The sequence below is a fragment of the Prionailurus viverrinus genome, chromosome B1 (assembly GCF_022837055.1).
Source record: "Prionailurus viverrinus isolate Anna chromosome B1, UM_Priviv_1.0, whole genome shotgun sequence".
Taxonomy (NCBI): Eukaryota; Metazoa; Chordata; class Mammalia; order Carnivora; family Felidae; genus Prionailurus; species Prionailurus viverrinus.
In genome coordinates, this window is record NC_062564.1 from 167600021 (window position 1) to 167619817 (window position 19797).

Below are 19797 nucleotides of genomic sequence, written 5' to 3' on the forward strand. Positions count from 1 at the left end.
CAGGTATTCCATATCGATCCAGTAGAGAATTGAGTTTTCTATTCCTAATGTTTTACAACAAATATATTCAAAATATTTCAATATATCCCCATTTCAATAGTCAATATCATGAAATTTAGAGTAATTAAGTAATGAGGTCAATGTTTTTATTTCTACCCACACTCCTATATACTATATTGGATCAACAATGATAATTAAAAAAATAGAGATTATGGAAAAGCAAGATGGTTAGAGCCTATCAAACAAGACAGAATGCGAAAAAAGAAAAGAGAAAACAGATTTTTAAAACAAGTTAGTGGAGAGATGACAGCTATTTTATCATGGCTGATGAAGAGATCCTGGTACAAAATGATATAATGTTCTGGAAATTTTTAAGGTTGATAGTGGATTCTGTTCTTATAATATGGTAGACCAACTCTTCTGTTGAAAACAATTTAAAACTTATATCATTAAAAACATTCTCAAAAACATGTGAGTAATCACCAGGAAAGAATTGAAGCAATAAAAATGAAACCAGAAAGTTGAGCTTTGAATTTGACAGATTTGTGGATTAGAGATCTATTAGAACATAATTTGTACATACAGCTGGGTTACAAAGGCTGGGAGCTTAGGGTAACATGAATAACCTCCCCTTCCCCCATATACACACACTCTCTCTCTCTCTCTCTCTCTCACACACACACACACACACACACACACAACCACTAAAGTCTAAAAGAACAGTTGCCTCTGCAATCAGCATACTAGGGGTGAAATAACTCCTTGAGAGGATATAATTGCAGACCCACCCTCACATGAATTTTCAGCCTGAATTTCCTTCACTCGATTACTTTAAAAAGCCCTTGTGGATTTTCCTGACCTGTGTCAGAAACAAAAATTTTTTGAAAGAATGCATCTCCATGTTAGGCAACTACATTTCAACACAAGTAACTAACAAAACTCTAGTATTCAGAGTATGTAGGTAACAGACTAAAAAAAGGGGGGTGGGAAGAAAATCCAATAAAAGAACAGGTAATAGAACAAGCAGTTCTCCAAAGTAGAAACCCAAGAATCTAATAAACATATGAAAAAATTACTAAGTTTCATTCATAATAAGGAAAATGTGAAATAAAATATACTTAGAGACCAGTAAAAATAGGCTGTCCACATCAAGTTAAATGAGACTGTGGATCCACGTGTATTTTCACACACTGGCTGGTGAGAGAATATATGGTATGCTCTCTATGAATAGAAGATTGGCACTGTTTCATAAAGTGGAAATCCTATGCCATCCATGACCTAGCTCTTCCATACATAGATATATGTCCCAGAGAAATTTTGTGCATATGTATTTTGTGAGGCATGCATGGTAATGGTACAAACAACACTGTTAGTAATAGCCAACAAGAAACATTATAAGCATCTACAATAGCAAAATGGATTAGTAAATTTCAGTACATCAGCTATGTACATTGGCATGGATGACTATTACAAATATCACATCAAAAGAAGTAAAATATAAGTAATGCATCTAGTATGGCACCCGTCAAGTAGAGTTGAAAAAGAACCTAAAATAAGCTATATATTTCAGAAATGCATATCAGGACATCTATTTTCTGATTTCAGAAATCAGGTTAGTGGTTACATTTAATTGGGTGAGGGACTACTACATTGGGATGGGGACATGAATTTCCCTAAGAGACCAGCATGATTCTGCTTTTTGATTTAAGTGGAGTGGCATGGATTATCATTATTGGATCATTATATGGTAATTTTTAAACTATACACATATATTTTATGCTGTATTTTCTATATTTGACATATCCTATCATACAAAAATGAATTTCAAAGAACTTGTCTTTGAATAATGGCATTTCAACAGTAACAGATTTGGATCTTGCTAATCTCTATATGTTTATTTTAATTTTTTTATCTAGATGGGTACCCTAAAAATGAAATTGAGTATAAGTGGAAAAAACCTTCTGTAGAAGTGGCTGATCCTAAATACTGGAGATTATATCAGTTTGCATTTGTAGGGTTACGGAACTCAACTGAAATTTCTCACACCATCTCTGGTAAGGAAACACCAATCAGTGAATGATGCTAGCATCAAACAGCTTTGTATTTAAATCTATTGGTTCAAACCTATGCTTTTACGTATTTTAATAGCAAAAATAAAACTTTTTTTTTCTTCTAGGGGATTATATTATTATGACAATTTTTTTTGACCTGAGCAGACGAATGGGATATTTCACTATTCAGACCTACATTCCGTGTATTCTGACAGTTGTTCTTTCTTGGGTGTCTTTTTGGATCAATAAAGATGCAGTACCTGCAAGAACATCACTTGGTATGATATGTAATATTATGCTATAGTATCATAGGACTGTTGAAATATTTCAATGTGAAAGAGTTTGTAGTTGAATATATTCGAATATCCCTCTACATTACAATCAAGCAAAAATTTAAAAAATACTCCAATGCAATACAATGTTGAAAGGAATATATGAAAAACAAGTAGTAAATTGAATCACAAAGAATTTAATTTCAGAAAATTTTATATTTTTTCCTGCTCATGGAGTTCAAGGGAAGCATAAATACTCAGCAAGAATTAATAAGCAAAAACCACGCATAATTCCTGAATCTTCATTTGGTCAATATTTTCAATCACTTTTCATCAAGATTTTTATTCTTTTGCTGAATCATTGATAGCCAGCATTTATTGACTGATGTGTGTTTAGAAGGCTTCGGAATCTCCTGCTCTTACAATGGTGCTAATCAACAGCCAACTTTTCTAAAGGGCAAGTCGCTGAAAGGGACAAAAACTGCCAGGCTTCTGTAATCTATAAAATGTGTAATTAGTCTATGAATATTTTGAGAGTTGCCTGTACAATAACACTGATTAAAAGGGCAATTTGTGATTCATACTTGATAAAATAGACCTTTGGTTTCTTTCTTTAGCAGCCAATTGCAATAATCAAAATCATATAAGAAAATATGCCTAATTACTATACATTTGCTTAAAAGAAAATAACATCCATTTATGTATTGATATACAAAGATATCTTATTGATCAATTTCATTCCCAAGATCAGTGCAAAACATGATCATACTACTGAAAATTGTGTCTTAAAAAATATAAAGTTGGGATAGTCTATTTTCAACAAAGGAGGTTTTCATGTGGTTTCTATGATAGCTGGTGAATAACTACATTTAATAAATACAGTAAAATGCAAATCACAGAAAAGTGGCAAGATAAAGCCCGAGGCACCCAGCTCTGTATTTGAAAATTCAGTGCCTTTGAGAGTCTAAAGAGAGGTGTAGATATAGCCAGTGAATAAAATGTACTCATACCTGTGTTTCGTTTCCCTATTTAAACTAGTATTATAATTTCATATTATTTTATGTCCTAAAGTAAGTAAAGTATTTCAGATTCTTTGTATGCTACCATGAGTTGTTTTAAGAAAATTGGAATGGGTTGTTTCTATTCTACTATTATATTTGTATAAAGCCAAAAAACATGCCATAGTTTCAGAAAGGGTATAGCCAACTGTGGAATTGTGTTGTTATGTGAATTCATAGTTTTAAGTTTTAGCATATCAACTATGAAGCCATAGCCAGATCTATCTTGAAGAATATCTCTTATAATTGTGGGCCCTATGTGTTTGGAGGACCAAGATTTTTCTTGAAACGAGTGTAGGTACATACATACATACATACGCACATAATTGAAGGACAATTTCCTGAGTTTATTTATGTCACATTTATCAAATTTTTTTTTATGAAACAGGCAGTGCTTTGGGGGCTTTAGTGTTAACAGTGAACAGTAGTTATAAAATCCTCATGTTTATGGCATTTATGTTTTAGTGGGGTATGCAGGTAATGTACAAATATAAAAAGCATATAATATCAGTGAGTAATAAAGGTTATGAAGAGAAAGCAAAATAAATATAAGAGTATGTCAGGGGATGTGCATAAATATGCTGTTTGCTATTTTGTGTTATGGAGTCAGGCCAGACTGGTTTGAGGAGGGAGCAGAGACCCAGTCAAGTGTGGGAGCTAACCTGGTGGATATCTGGTAGAACAATAATCCAGGCAGGGAGAACCACCAGGTCCTAAAGTGGGATCTTCTTTGCCATGCCGTGCTTGAAGGCCCGAAGAAAAAAAAAAGCAACAATGGCTAGACTGAGAGGTGGTAGAAAATGAGATTGGAGACATGCCGGTCATTAGATCATATTTTTAACAGGTCATTTTACAGACTTTGGATTTTATTCTCAATGTGACGTGGAAGACTTGTAGGATTTTGAGCAAGGGAAACCAAGGAGGCAATATCAATGAATCTGCTTAATAACCCAAATATTTTTTTTATTATTATGGATTCAAAGATATTTTATAGGAAATCCACTATCTTATTTTTATGTGAAAGACTGTGATATTAATTACTAAATTAAAGACATACATATCTGAAAGCTAAGTCCTGTAGTTTTCATTGATTTATGAATACAAATGTAATAGTACTTTAGTAAAGTGAAATTTAATGCAGTCACTGATATTGAAATCAAAGCACACATTGTCTTTAAATTTTTTTTGAGTCAATTGGGACAAAAGTATGGAAGCCAGGAATACATTTGGAAATCTATCGTTTTCTGAGTGTGGCAATGTTGTGATTTGATAAGTTACCAGAAAAAAAGGTGTAAGGTGAGGAAGAGGAAAGACTTGTTTATTCGTGGTAATTGTTGAGCACTTCCTGCATGCCTAGCCTTAATAAATAGTTTTGGTTTAAAAATCATTGCAGCAAAATTGTCAGGAATAATAGGGTAAAAGAGAAATCTGTTATCATATTTGGATATTTTAACATTCCTTCTCACTCATGGTAGAACAATTACGTGGGAGAAAGATCAATGAAGATGTAAAAAATCTGAATGAAATTATCAACTACTTGACCTGATTAATATGCATAGACTATCCCTAACTACAAAACATACCATACTTTCAAGTGCATATGGAAGTAAATTAAGAATTAATATACATAATATAGATAATAGTGGCCTTATCTATTTGGAAATTTTAAAATGACCTTTTAGATAACCCTTGGGTCAAAATGGAAATTAGAAAATATTTCAAACTAAATTTTAATAAGAATTTAACACATAAATATCTGTAGATGCAACTAAAGCATTGCTCAGAAAGGAAGTTATAGTTTTACAATGCTAATGTTAGAAAGGAAGATATAAAATCAATATTCTAAGTATCTACTTTAAGAACTAATAAATAAAATAAATACCTCATGTGTAAATTCATTATAAGTAGTAAGATATTACTGTGCCAGTTTTTTAGATGAAAGGCATAGAGACGTTAAGAAACTTCCTTAAGGTCACAGAACTGAAGGAAGAGTCAGAATTTGGGGCCATGTCTGGTGGACATAGAATGAGAATTGTAGCAGTTTAGGTAAGAAGAGATATGGTATGTGCAGCTGTGAGTTAAGGGTGCCAAGATGAGCTGGGGTAAGAACCACAAGAAAGCCATAACTAAAAACAAACAGATACTCCCAGAGATACATACACAGGGCTGGGGCCCAGGGTGACATCCCAATTTTATATGCTGAATTCTTCAAAATATGAAGATTTTCTCTGTGCTTTTTAGGTATTCCATTGTCATAATCTTGCTCCTATTCTTAAACTTGAGATTAAAAAATAACTTTAATTCAAGATATTGTATAAGAAAACACTGTACTAGTTTGGATTAATTTTAATTGTTTGTGACAGAAAACTGCAAATCTCTATAGCTTAAATTAGGTGGAAGAGGATTCGTTTCTCATGTGAGAAGCCCAGAGGTAGGTAGTGGAAGGGCGATTGCAGTGTGAGGGGCTCAGGCTCCTTCTAGTTTTTTGCTGTGTTGTGGATGATTTTAATTCTCATGATTATCTAATGTTCTAAGATGGCTGCTGGTGCTCTAGCCATTGTATTCCTGCAGAAAGCTCTGAGGAACAGGGAAAGATGGGCATTTCCTATCTCTTTAATGCCATCTTTTATTTTTATTGAAATACAATTGACATTATATTAGTTCTAGAAGTACAACATAATGATTCATTATTTGTGTATATTGCAGATCGATTACCGCTGTAGGTCTGGTTAACATCCATCATTATACAGTTACAAAATGTATTTTTTTGTGATGAAAATTCTTTTTAAGTTTATTTATTTTGAGAGAGAGAGAGAGAGAGAGAGAGAAGAGGAGGAGCAGAGAGGAGGGAAAGAATCCTCTAAGTAGGCTCCAAGGTGTCAGCATGGCCAGACCTCACAAATCGTGAGCTGAAATCGAACGTGAGTTGCTTAACTGACTGAGCCATCCAGGTGCCCCTGTGATGAGAACTTTTAAGATCTACTCTCAGCAACTTTTAGATATACAACACAGTATTATTAACTATAATCACCATGCTTTATATTACATCTCCATGACTTACTTTATACCTGGAAATTTGACATTTTTGACTCCCTTTTTGCATTTTTAATGCCATCCATTGGCCATTATTTACACCCTTGACTTACTTCTCCTCAGCTGTGTCCACACATAACTGAGAGAAGGGGGCAAAGAAGTTCCTCCAGGCAGCCACATGCCAGCTAAAACTTGGAGAATTTATTGCTGTGGAGGAATGGAAGAATGAGTACAGGGAGTCAGATATCTGCAGTCCACAAATTTAGATGAGGAAAACTCATACAGAAACATGGGTCTCCTGGGTGGCTCAGTCAGCTAAGCATCTGACTCTTGATTTCTGCTCATCGTAATCTCATGGTTCCTGAGATCGAGTCCCACGTTGCGTTCTGCACTTACAGCACAAAGCCCACTTGGGATTCTCTCTCTTTTTCTCTCTCTCTGTCCCTCTCTCACTCACTGTCTCACTACAAAATAAATAAATAAGCTTAAAAAGAAAAATAAAATTCATACAGACACAAAGAGCACATTGAACATAATGTAGCTATGGTTACCAGTAATTTTTTGTGTAAATCAGGAATAATCATATCCTTTTGTTTCCATTGTTTGTGACCGCTTACAGCATTGCCAAATCAGATGGCAGAACTAAAATAGTCTGTTACTTTTTATCTCCTATTTTCCCCTCCCTCCGCAGGTATCACCACAGTCCTGACTATGACAACTCTGAGCACAATCGCCAGGAAGTCATTACCTAAGGTTTCTTATGTGACTGCGATGGACCTCTTTGTTTCTGTTTGTTTCATTTTTGTTTTTGCAGCCTTAATGGAATATGGCACCTTGCATTATTTTACCAGCAACAAAAAAGGAAAGACTACTAGAGACAGAAAGCAAAAAAATAAGAGCTCGGTATGTTATAAAAATCTGTATTTTATAAACATCAACTTATTATAATAGAGATGGTGTTCTGAATACTCATGTTATACTTGCTTAGACAAATATGGATTCTTTTTTTTTTTTTCTACGTTTAATTATTTGTGGGACAGAGAGAGACAGAGCATGAACGGGGGAGGGGCAGAGAGAGAGGGAGACACAGAATTGGAAACAGGCTCCAGGCTCTGAGCCATCAGCCCAGAGCCCGACGCGGGGCTCGAACTCCCAGACCGCGAGATCGTGACCTGGCTGAAGTCGGACGCTTAACCGACTGCGCCACCCAGGCGCCCCACAAATATGGATTCTTGAAGTACCCAACAAAAGATAAATAACATTAAGATGACACCAGAGTACCTAACATGGCCTACCAGGAGAGGTCTATTAATAGTGCCCCTTGGAAAAGACTCTAAATCCCCTTGTAAAGGGTGGTTTCTTACATTGTGGATTTTCCCCAACTGGTAGATTTTTTGTACCCCCCAAATTATTTAAGATCTCTCTTTGATGCTACTTTTGTGTTAGGATTTTCACTTCTAACAAAAGGTGGCCCACAAAATTACTTGATTTTTAGAGATAAAGAACCCTCTTTAATATTAGTATTCAGCTGTGTTTGAAAGTCATAGCTATGAAGTGTTTTTGATTCGCCTATATTTGTGCTCTCTTACTCCCCCTTCCCTATCATGTATCTACCCCAACATACACCACATCAAATTGATATATTAGAAGTGGCTCTATTAATTTCAATATACTTAAGTATCGGATGACCAACTATAATCTATTATAATGGCAATTGTAACAACCTTCAAGTAATATCCAGCACTTACTGAGTATGCCAGGTATTTTATGTGCATGATTTCATTTATGTTCCTATGAGGACAAGTTCAGCGATTTGCAGGACAGACAGCCTTAGGAACTGAAGAATCCAAGACTCAAACCTAGGTCTTTTTTGGTGCCAGAGCTGAAGCTTGTAATCACTCCTTGGTGTTTCTTGTTCTTATAGGACTCAGAAAAGTCAACATCTGTTCCTCCAGTATTGACCAAAAAAAAAAAAAAAAAAAGGCCACTTTTTTCCTGATTCCAGGAAATGTTTTTTTTTTTTCAAAGCGGATTTGTTCCCAAATACCTAAATTAACGAGAACAGCTATCCTGAGTGGCAAGCTTGTAAGCCTACCATAGAGCATATATAATAAGTCACGGAGTTTTCTATATTATCTCCTAACTTAGCAAGTTCTAGGATTCAATGCTTTTCTCCCCTCCTCCCAGTTTTCATTAATTTCTTTATCAAACTTTGACATCATTTTCAATTGTATTTTACTTTTCATATTACACTCCAAGGACCAAACCTATGTGTATTTGCTTTCAGTTTCCCGCAATATTCCAAGAAAGTGGAGCACATTGATGGCAGTACACATTTGATAACCTACATTGCAGAATTAGTCTGTGACTTTCTCAATTTGACTTATTTTAGCTTACCCATAGGACATAATATAACCCCTGAATGGATAAACCATCAGGGAGCCATAATGTCAATGTTAATATCCATTTGCTAAATTTTTAGGTAAAGAAAAATGCACGTTTTCTACCATTTTCCTTTAATCAAAGCCAAGCATCCTCTCTGGATTTTCCATTTCATCATTTACTCATCCATAGCTATGTTCAATGACTACTTTGAAAATTTTACTTCTGGAAACTGGATAAAAGGCAGGAAATCTATAATCTCACATAGATTCTCTAATTTCATTATAAAAATATACAATGTAGTGACTATTATTATATTATCAAAGACACTCAACCAAAAAGTGGCTACTCTACGACTATAGCAAATCAATTTGGCTATCACATTCACTCAGTAAACTTAACCATTGGAGTGCAAATTTTAAAATTATGATTTTTTAAAATAATTCATTCACCAAATATTTGTTAGGGACACCCATATCCTAGGCAATGTTCTAGAATTTAAGGGAAAACAATCTATACATTGGGTATTTAAAATTTAGCATCAGGCCCAGGAGGCAAAATAATAAACATGAAAAAATAAGGAATAAAAATTAAATAAGAGCTTTGAAGCACTAAATTTCAAACATTAAAAGTTAAATTGATATATATTGTTGACTACCTAGGTACAAAAATATTTTTATTAGAGCTATCCAGAATAAAGTTCTATAGTTTCTCCTTTCTGTTCAGTTATGTGATTTATGAGCTCTTTTAATAGTAAATGACATTTTGATTGAAAAACCAGGATCAGTAATCAAATCTGACTCCCTGCTTGGTTTTGTGTTCAACCATATGGTCTTGCTAATTGAGTAAATCAGATTGCACTTTCATGAAGAATAAACAGCTTTGCTTGTTGTCTCGAGTGCTCTACTTAATGGTTTTGTGGAGTCTGTTCTTTCTTCTGCCAGCCAGGACAAAAAATTGCATAACCTAGACCCAGAAGTCTTGAAGCATCTTGGCTTTACACCTTTTCAAATGTTTCGGTTGTTGTTGTTGTTGTTGTTACTGTTCTCATCTTCCTGTTTTTCTTTTCCTTCCTCTTGTTCTTCCTCCTCTTTTTCCTCCTCCCCTCTCCCTCCTCCTCCTTCTCTCACTTCTCCTCCTTCTTCTTCCCCTTCTCTCTCTCTTCCTTCCATACCCCCACTTTCTTTCATAAACTCAAAACTCTGAGTAGTTTAAAACATAGCATTTTCCCCTTTTTGTTCTCTGAATGACTTATAGGAACAGTCAAGTCAGAACCAAAGACCTCGACTAGAGTCACTGAAAGATCAACATGTCTATTATTAAGCAAAACCAAAATCCCCTTCTTGAGGTCTCTTTGCTTAACTGAATCTCAGATTATTTCAATTTATTTAAAAAAGCGATAATATTTGAATACAATAGATTTTTAGCTCCAATGACCCTCTTAAAAAAACAAATTAATAATAATACTTTTTACCTTACTCTCCATGTGATACATTAGGCCTTTTCTCTATTTCCCTTCCTTTTTCTTTTCTTTCTCTCTCTCTCACTCTCTGTGTCTCCCCCTTTACCTCCCATCTTCCTTCCTTTCTTCCGCCCCCTGCTTCCGTCTTTCCATATCTATTTCTTTCCTCTTTATTTTTTTTTATTGTGAATATCATTGACATTTTAATTTGGCCCATATTTCCATCCCATATAATACATATTATTGTGTTTTTACTCATACTCATTAAGAACATGCTTCAGGTGTGTTTATGTCAACATCTGTTTTTTTTTTTTTTTTAATGTAAGAGTGTTGTAGCATGGAATCCAGACTCTACGAAAGTAAAGGTCATAGAAATACAATTGTAGCAAGCCATTCATTATTAACTAAAGAGTAGTTTGTGTTGAAACTAGAATATTCATCCCATAGATTATTAGAAATCTCAGAAAACCATATTATACCTATATCAGGGGCCTGGAATACCCATCTGAGGAGAGACTTACTTATTTGTAATCTCTTAATTTGGTTAAAGTATGCAATCATGGAAATGTATTTCACCGATCATGGACAAGGCACTTTGGAGAGAAAAAACAATAGAATGTGTTCTTTGCTTTCATAGATCTTAAATGTAGTTATGGAAAAATATAATATACATGTAAACATAAGATAAAGTATAATACAAATTAAAAATAAAAATGAAGATAATAAGAGCATTAGCTCAGAAGACTGGGTTCAAATACTTTTTCAGAAGCAGTGTTTTCTATAGTAAATATATATTAGCATATTTTAAAGGAAATGTTCATATTGAAATAGAGACAAGTACCATGAAGCCTGACCTATGTGGTTTATCCCTCGCATTGAGGAAATCCAGAAACACCAGGTGATGTGGTCTGTGAAACACTGACTTCAGCACACAGTGCTGAGAGGAGGTTATGTTAATGTGAGTCACGATGGAGTGGGTGGTTTCCTTTCATTTCAGGTGTAAATAACTCACTCAGAAAGTTGTAAAGTAATGTTTTCAAAGGGGATTTGACAGAGAAAAATTCATAGGAAGTGTGATGTCATCGAATTCGTTCTTTCAAGAGTAAGTTACAAAGTTCAGGAGAATTAGGAAGAATATTTAAGATAGAGAAAGAACCATGTGAGCCAAGATGAGTCTTATGTGAGAATAAGATATAGATAGACTTATGAGACTTATGAGAATAAGATATAGATAGACTGATATATGTTCCAAGCTGTATTGTCCAGTGCAGTAGCCATTGGCCATATATCGCTAGGTTGATTTAAATTGATTAAAATTAACCCAAATTTAAAATTCAGTATCTTAGTATCATTAGTCATATTTCAAGTGCTCAATAGCTGCATCTTACTAGTGACTACCATGTTGAACAGTGCAGACACAGGACATTTTTGTCATCATAGAAAATTGTACTGGACAGTGCTGGTCTAGAAAATAGGAATCTTAGGAAAGAAAATAACCTAGGTTGAGGATAGAAAAGCGGTATATGGCCAAGTTGTGGAAAGTCTCCAGTACCAAGCTAAAGAATCTATGTTTTGTACTGTCAGGACTGTTAAGCCATGAATGTTTTTAGGCAAGATGGCATATTTGTATCTATGTTTCTGAAAGACGATTAGAGGTAGCCTGGAATATACACTTGAATGACAAACAAGGCAGGGAGATAAATTTGGAAACTATTGCAATAGTTCAAGAAGTAATATATCACAGAGAGCAGGACCCAGGATATTAGAGTGAAGATAATGTGTGGGAAAGTTTTTGTTTGTTTTGCCCATAATCCCCACCCCTCAGCTCCTTCTCTTCAAATAAATGATCTTATTTTCAGTTAGTACATATCTATATAAATAAACATTCATCTACCTTTGAGAATACTGAAATAAAAGCCATACAAATACGCAGTTTCACAAATTATAAATCTTTCCCCTGATGGCATTTGGCAAAGCCTCTAGGAGAGATCATTTGATATTGATGAGATGTGAAATACAAGGTTATTTAAAATAACTCTAAGGTGTCAGTAGGTGTGGGATGTTGTCAACAGACGGCATAGCCATTTAATATCAGCTGTGACAATGGTCATATAAAGATCCTCGGGAGGTATATAAATGCCAACAACAGTAGCTCTTTGTTTTTTTAACCTTGATTTCCAAATAACACTCATATTTCTCTACCTACTTAAACCATCATAGATTATTATAGCTGAAAGGGACCAGATTAGTCACAAGTAAAAAAAAATCTCATTGAAAAAATTAATTTTAGGAGTGCCTGGGTGGCTCAGTCAATTAAACATGGAACTCTTGATTTCAGCTCAGATCATGATCTCACGGTCCATGGGATGGAGCGCCATGCTGTCAGCACAGAACCTGCTTGGGATTCTCTCTCTCCCTTTCTCTCCGCCCCTTACCCACTCGTGCGTGCACATGCTCTTTCTCTCTCTCTCCCAAAAAATAAACTTAAAAAATTAAGTTTAATAATAAGTGCACAGTTGAACAAATCAAAAAGTATAAAATGTACAAGTGAAGAATAAAATTCTGTACCGTGAACACTTGCTCCTAGTCTTTAGAATTAACCACATTTTATCATTTTGCTCTTACTTTCCTCTGATGATTATTTCCATTATATATCCGATTCTTAAGGTACCAAGTTTATTAAAGTTGTGACTCTTTGGTATAAAAGAAAAATATAGCTTTCCCACCATCTCCATCTTATGCTTTCCTTTAATATTTTATCTTCCCTTTAATAACTATTGTTGACTACTTCTCAAATTTCAAATAATACACTTAAATATCTACCTTTTAATTCATTATCACTAATTATAATCCCAATCTGATTATTATTTTTGATAGTAAATCTTTCTCTCTCTGACCTGAAAATTTTCATCTCGTCTCTTTTTCCATGGTGTTAAAATTTCTTAGGGCCAATACACTCTCTGTTTTTTTTTTACCTCATTTATTTCATTACTTAATATTCCTATCTTCTATTTCTGAGAATTTCCTTGATTCTTTATTTCAATTATTTTCTGTTTTCTCCTAAATTCCTCATAGAATTCTTATTAGATACATGTAGGCCTCCTAGGTTAATTTTCCATGTGTTGCAGATACTCTTTTTTTTTTTTTTATCCTATTTTTTACTATCCTATTTGTTATTGATACATTCTTTGCCTGTATATTGCGGGCAACTTCCTTCCTTAAGATTTTATTTCACAATGTTTTAGAATTTTTTTTTCCTGAATTTACAATGTTTTCCTTAATTTCTGAGAGCTTTTATTTTCTAACTGTTCTCTATCCTGTTTTCCTTAAATGGATACAACTTATCTCTTTAAGTATTTCTGAGTGAACTAATGCAAAAGGTTAATATTCTCTTATGTTTCCTGAATTATTAGAATCAGTAATTCTAGCTGTTCATCTCCATGTTTTTCTTTTGTAGTGTTAGTACCTTGAAAGTTCACCTTGGAAGTTCTTGGCGATTTTTCTCCGATAGGCCCTGCAAGCTTGGCATGTCACTCTTGAATTTCCAAGTGTCAGATTTCACTTCCGTGGTGGGGGTGAGGATGGGGACCACGACATCTTAGTGCTTCCAAACATGCACACATACACTCTAAATGATGATGAGGGTTTTACTAGGACATTCCAATACCAACTTCAGGAGCCCTAATCCTCCCTGGAGTGGCATGGGATGATCTGATGGTCGAAGTTTCAAGGTTCTAAACGTGAGCAGACATCAACCTGTCAGCATCTCTACTTTCTACATGCGTGGATGAGTGATGGTTCAGACCGCGGTAGCTATTCCGGAGATGGACAGTTCACAAAGGCCATGTTTTCCATCCTGTTTTATCATTCCCATTCTTCCTGCTTTAGAGTAAGCATCTCTGAAGCTTTGATGGGAAGAACAGCTCTTCCCCTCATGCTTCCATTTCCTGAGCCTCTTCCAAAATGCGGCTTCCTTTGGTCCACTTCGCTTGTTGGCTTGTTTTCACCTGTTCTTTGTCTTTCAGGAACAGCACAAACTCTGACATGCTGATTGGCCACTCAGCATCACTAAGATCCATCTCACGTCTGTTGTTAACACTGATGTGGATTTTTGTAGGTTTTGAAATGGATTTTATAAAAGTACAGTGTCTTGAGAAAACCTGTGCTCAGGCTGGCATTCTCGCATGTAAAGTTTTAAATGGGAAATTAAGGACAGTAATATTAGTCAGTGTTTCATAATATTGATAACATGACCTAATAATATTTCATATTCACATTATTGATATTTCATAACATTAATGATGTTAGTGTATGATACAAATAATAATATATAAGCATACATAAATATAATTTGTGCATAAATGTTTTATTTACTACTTAATATTTATTTGACATTAATGTGTCTTGATGCTTGAAATATATTTTGTATACCTATCTCCTTTATTAATATCTACATAGTGTAGTCCTTAATATATAACCAGACATACATATCTTTAATAATGAGACCGTGATCAATTTATTGTAATGTTAAGTTCAGCTATATTCTTAGTGACGTTTTCAAATAACAGTATAATGGTATATTCTCAAAACTATATTATTTAAATTAAAAAAATCTTTGATTATGTAGTTTATTTTTATATCACTTAACCTGATTTATTTTTTTAATTTTTTCAATTCTTGCTATTTTTGGGGGGGAACAGGACCTTTACTTGAGAAATTATAAGATGGGTAATAAAGTTGCACTTCAGATAAATGAGGTTTGGAATGTGCATGTTCTACTGATTAATTTTTTAGTGGTTTCCAGGTCACAATCTGTGTGTCAAAATATTTTATTTTATTGCTACTGTGTCAGCTCTTGGGATATTTTTCTCAGCACATATAAAATATATTTCTGTTCACATCCATCATTCATTAAAGTGTAGCTTCTTTCAATTTATGGACTTGTGGTGTTTTGAGGGACAGCAGGAAACTGGAAAATTGTCCATTTAAAGTGTCACTGCAATAGAAGCTCTCCATGATTTTGAACACTACAGATTAGTCCATTTTTAAAATTAACCACTTGGAGTTTTTCTCCACCTTTGTGCACTTTAATGTTTAATCATCCCCTCATACACAACTGATATCTTCTAACAAACACACCGTCTTCCTATTTATGGCAGTGCTGAGGGATATTTGGAATGTATTTTGTGCCATATAACCTTGAAATTGCCTATTAACAAAGTTGTATTTAATTTTTTTAACGTATTTATTTATTTATTTTGAGAGACAGAGCGTGGGCAGGGGAAGGGCAGAGAGAGAGAGGGAGACACAGAATCCAAAGCAGGCTCCAGACTCCAGGCTGTCAGAACAGAGCCTGACGCAGGGCTCGAACTCCCGAACTGCCCCGGTGCCCCAAACAAACTTGTATTTTAATCAGTTTCCGCTCTGATTAGCACTTGAACATATGTTATTTAAGTACTAAGTGACAAAGAAATGAATACCAACTTGCCTCATTTTGTACATAATTTTAGTGCTCCATTAAAGTTTCAGAGTCTTAGTCAAGTATCCCCAAGTGTCAACCTGAAAAGATATGTCATTAACATTTAATAATATACTGCTTCTGCTTTTTATGATACATCCAGGCAAGTGGAGTCATGAATTGATTTGTGTTTAGGGCATTGCTCCTTATCTTTAGGCTGCACATTTTGTTTCTAATATTGTGACTTGTGTGATGCATTTATCTATTTAAAATATCACTCTATGTAATTATTTGCTACTTTTTACATCTACTGAATTTTAACATTTAGTAGTTTGGTTTCTATGTTTCTGTTGAAATAAAATGGATTTTAGTGTAGGTCCAAATTTTTTTAAATTCTCTTTTGTTTAATTTTTAAAATCTTTTCCATACAATATTTAATATTCAAGGCTTTGAGATTTGTCTCTTTCAAAATGCGGGATGAAAAAATGTAAACATTTTCATTAGGAAGAATTTAGGATCAGGTTAAAATAATTTTTGTGATCTCAGCATTATATTTAGTGTTCAGGTAATAAAATTAATGATTCTTACAAGTTGTAGGATTTACATTTTAAGATAATCCCTAAATATGGAGAAGTTCTGAAGGAAGAGTTATGAAAACTGGAATCTTCATTAATATTTTAATTGCTGTTTTATTCAAGGGTTCATTAATTTTTTTCCAGTAACACTAAAAAAAATTTTTGACATTATTTATTATTGAGAGACAGAGAGAGAAAGAGCATGAGCAGGGGAGGGGCAGAGAGAGGGGGAGACACAGAATCCAAAGCAGGGTCTAGGCTCTGAGCTGTCAGCACAGAGCCTATTGGGGGCTCAAACTCACAAACCAGGAGATCATGACCTGAGCTGAAGTCAGAAGCTCAACTGACTGAGCCATCCAGGTGCCCCTCCAGTAACATTTTTTATAAGGTCCATGTTGTTGTTGTTACTGTTATCGTTCCTTAGCACGTCTTTTATACCAAATTGTGATATGTCTCCCCCAGGCATCAACACTAGCAATGGCAATAAGATTACCTATTGGCAGCTGAATACTTGTATGTTTCATATTTTGCTTTGTGCTTTATGCACATCATCTCATTTAATCACCAAATGGATCTGTGTACTACTGTGACTTTTGTACAGCAGAAGACACGGAGACAGAAGGAAGAGCACTAACAATTCCTGTTCGAGGTGACATAACTCTGCTGGGCAGAAATGGAATTGTTGACCAAACCTGTCTGACTCCAACGTGATTGCTTTAATGTCTCACAGTATCCTGGACTTGCTTGATTTTAAAATGTTAAAAAATTTTTTATTATATAAGTATTATTCAGAACCTGGTATCATAAAAAATTAATTTGATATGGGTCCCACATGATCCTGATAAAAGTAGCTGCTATAAGTGGGCAAGATGGAGCACTTATCATTTAAATAAGCCATGTAATATACTCATCACAGCCATCACAAAAATCAGGTGCTGATATAATTCCAACTATGAGGCTAGCTATATTGGTAGAATGTACCAAATTTTGGACACAGTTGTCAAACAAAAACCTGAGTTTTTAACTCCTGCATGTTGTCTCTTCCAAATATGATGCCTTGCACTTATCCTCTACTACAAACCCTATCCACGTCTTTTTTTATTCATTCACAATTCTTCAAAGCTTTTCTGCATTATCAAAATTCCATCGTTGCTATTTCCTCTCATTATCACCAAAATAAATAAATTATGTAATATAATAGTAGCAAACAGACACTTAGAGAATTATAAATGTTTTAGTGTAAAATATATATTTTTGTTTTAGAATTAGATTCATGGTTAACAATATTTCGGTGGACCAGTTTTCTAAAGGTATACAATATATTGCACATTTGAGCGTTTTTTTCCCTGAAAGGTCTTTGGAATGTATAATAATATTAAGTTATGTGTTACAAAGTAAATTATAATCTAAAAACGCATTAGGATTGAACACCTCTCCGATTTCTAAAAACTAAGATTATTTTTATTGCAGAGTTTGCCTTGAGGAGCCAAACTGATCTTTCTTTATGAGATTTTTTTTCTGAAAAACTCATTTATTATTTTACTCAGATGTCCCCTGGACTCCATCCTGGATCCACTCTGATTCCAATGAATAGCATTTCTCTGCCACACGGAGAAGAGGATTATGGGTACCAGTGTTTGGAGGGCAAAGATTGTGCCAGTTTCTTCTGCTGCTTTGAAGACTGCAGAACAGGATCATGGAGGGAAGGAAGGATACACATACGCATTGCCAAAATTGACTCCTATTCTCGAATATTTTTCCCAACAGCTTTTGCCCTATTCAATTTGGTTTATTGGGTTGGCTACCTTTATTTATAAATTCTGTTCACTAGGCAAAAACCATAAGAAGTTTAACTAAATCCGATAAAATCTACTACACTTCAGTAACAGGAAGTTTTAAATTTAAAATGCAGAAAACCAATGTAAAATTAAAACTATTAAAATGTAAAACTATTGAACCATTCTATGGCTTCAAAGGTAAATAAAGTAGCAGCTTTCATATTAATTTACTTAAATGTATGTAAAATAGATTAGTTGCAAAATTCAGTATATAAAATACTATTATATATTTTTACTTTAATCTTATTTATTTTACTTATATCCCATTAGGGTTTTGAATTTGTTAAGTTCTGTGATTCATATTTTAAAGATGGATTACTTTAATTATTTTAATAATACTATATTTAAATATGATCTGTCCCTTTTTGTAATGGGAGCATAATCTCATGCCTAATGTTTATATAGTAATTTTTTGCTTGGAAAATATTGTTATTTTGATTTTTCTCTTACTTTTTATTTCTATGCCCTGTTTGCAATAGAGCTAGTGACAACCATGATTTCCTGGCATTTCTATCCAGATGTTTTACTCCCAAGAACAAATTAAATTAGAAGAAAAGGCCAGTTTTTACCTTATTATAAGACCAGTTTTTAATCTGTATTTTAGTCAAGTCCATTTCCTGACACAATATTAAATAGAACTCTAGTTACATTTAGTTTTGGTGACTTACAAACTAGGATGGAAACCACCAAGGTCATTTCTTTTAAATACAAGGGGAAAATAAAATGTTACACTTATCATTTTATTCTCTGCCTCACAGCATTTATGAAGTATGAAGAAGTTAACACTGAAATGTTTGGATCTACCAAGACTGAAATTAAATACAGAAAGAATTGATTTTTTTCTTTATGCTCTACAAAAGCATTGCATTCTCTAAATTAACAAAACGTTGAAGAATAGTGCTTGTATATACTTATTGTGGATAAAGAATTATTATGTAACAAAGTGAGTAACAGTTCATATTGAGGATATGGGCTTAAATATGTATCATTAATAATTGCCGGACTAAAAACATTCTAGAAATATAGTTTTAGGTGCGTGTCATATATTGTCTTTTCCAGCTCCTACGTTTGGCTCCTGTCAGTTTTACATCTTTGTTATAAATTGTTATGATGTTCTCTTTTTTAAAAAATGAAAGCAGGCTCAAAAATAATGTTAAAAGTAAAATTCTATTATAGGCATCTCTAAGGAACATGAGTGCGGGAGCCCTCTAACTTCTTAGAGATAAAAGCAGAGAAAGCCTCACTGTAGTGTTAAAGCCTGTTGGTTAATAGTTTCCCAAATGCCTCTTTCATGAAGAGGAGAGTTAAATTTAGGCTTTAATCATTACATTCTTGTAAATAGTTTGGCATATCAGTTGTTTATTAAGAACCCCATACTCATTCATCTAATTTTGGGGGAAATCACCCAAGTGATCTTGGTAATAACCTCTAAAAATAGTTTCCATTGCCAGGAGCAAGTATGAGGATAAAGAGTGCTGTGATCAAAGCCTAGCCTACGGAATGTGGAGGAAGCTCACACCTGTGCATTTGACACTAGTTTTTAGTACCGAAATTCCCCCAACTGGTTAGTGAATACATGAGTGAGGCTTTGACATGGTTATACTTATCCTTTTAGAATATATAGTTTTTTTTAAATCTAAATACATTTCATTGTGTGTTCCTTAGCTA

At 34.1% G+C, this 19797-nt stretch overlaps 1 protein-coding gene across 1 annotated transcript in view; it reads left to right on the forward strand.

Annotated features, from left to right (window-relative positions):
• GABRG1 (gamma-aminobutyric acid type A receptor subunit gamma1) overlaps positions 1–18276 on the forward strand; it is a 62538-nt gene extending 44262 nt beyond the window's left edge. Inside the window, exons 6-9 of the mRNA XM_047854717.1 lie at positions 1917–2054; positions 2177–2329; positions 7106–7317; positions 17839–18276. Of these exons, the coding sequence (XP_047710673.1) occupies positions 1917–2054; positions 2177–2329; positions 7106–7317; positions 17839–18108 (773 nt within the window). The 3' untranslated portion in view covers positions 18109–18276. The remainder of the gene's footprint in view (positions 1–1916; positions 2055–2176; positions 2330–7105; positions 7318–17838) is intronic.
• Positions 18277–19797: the final 1521 nt, after the last annotated feature.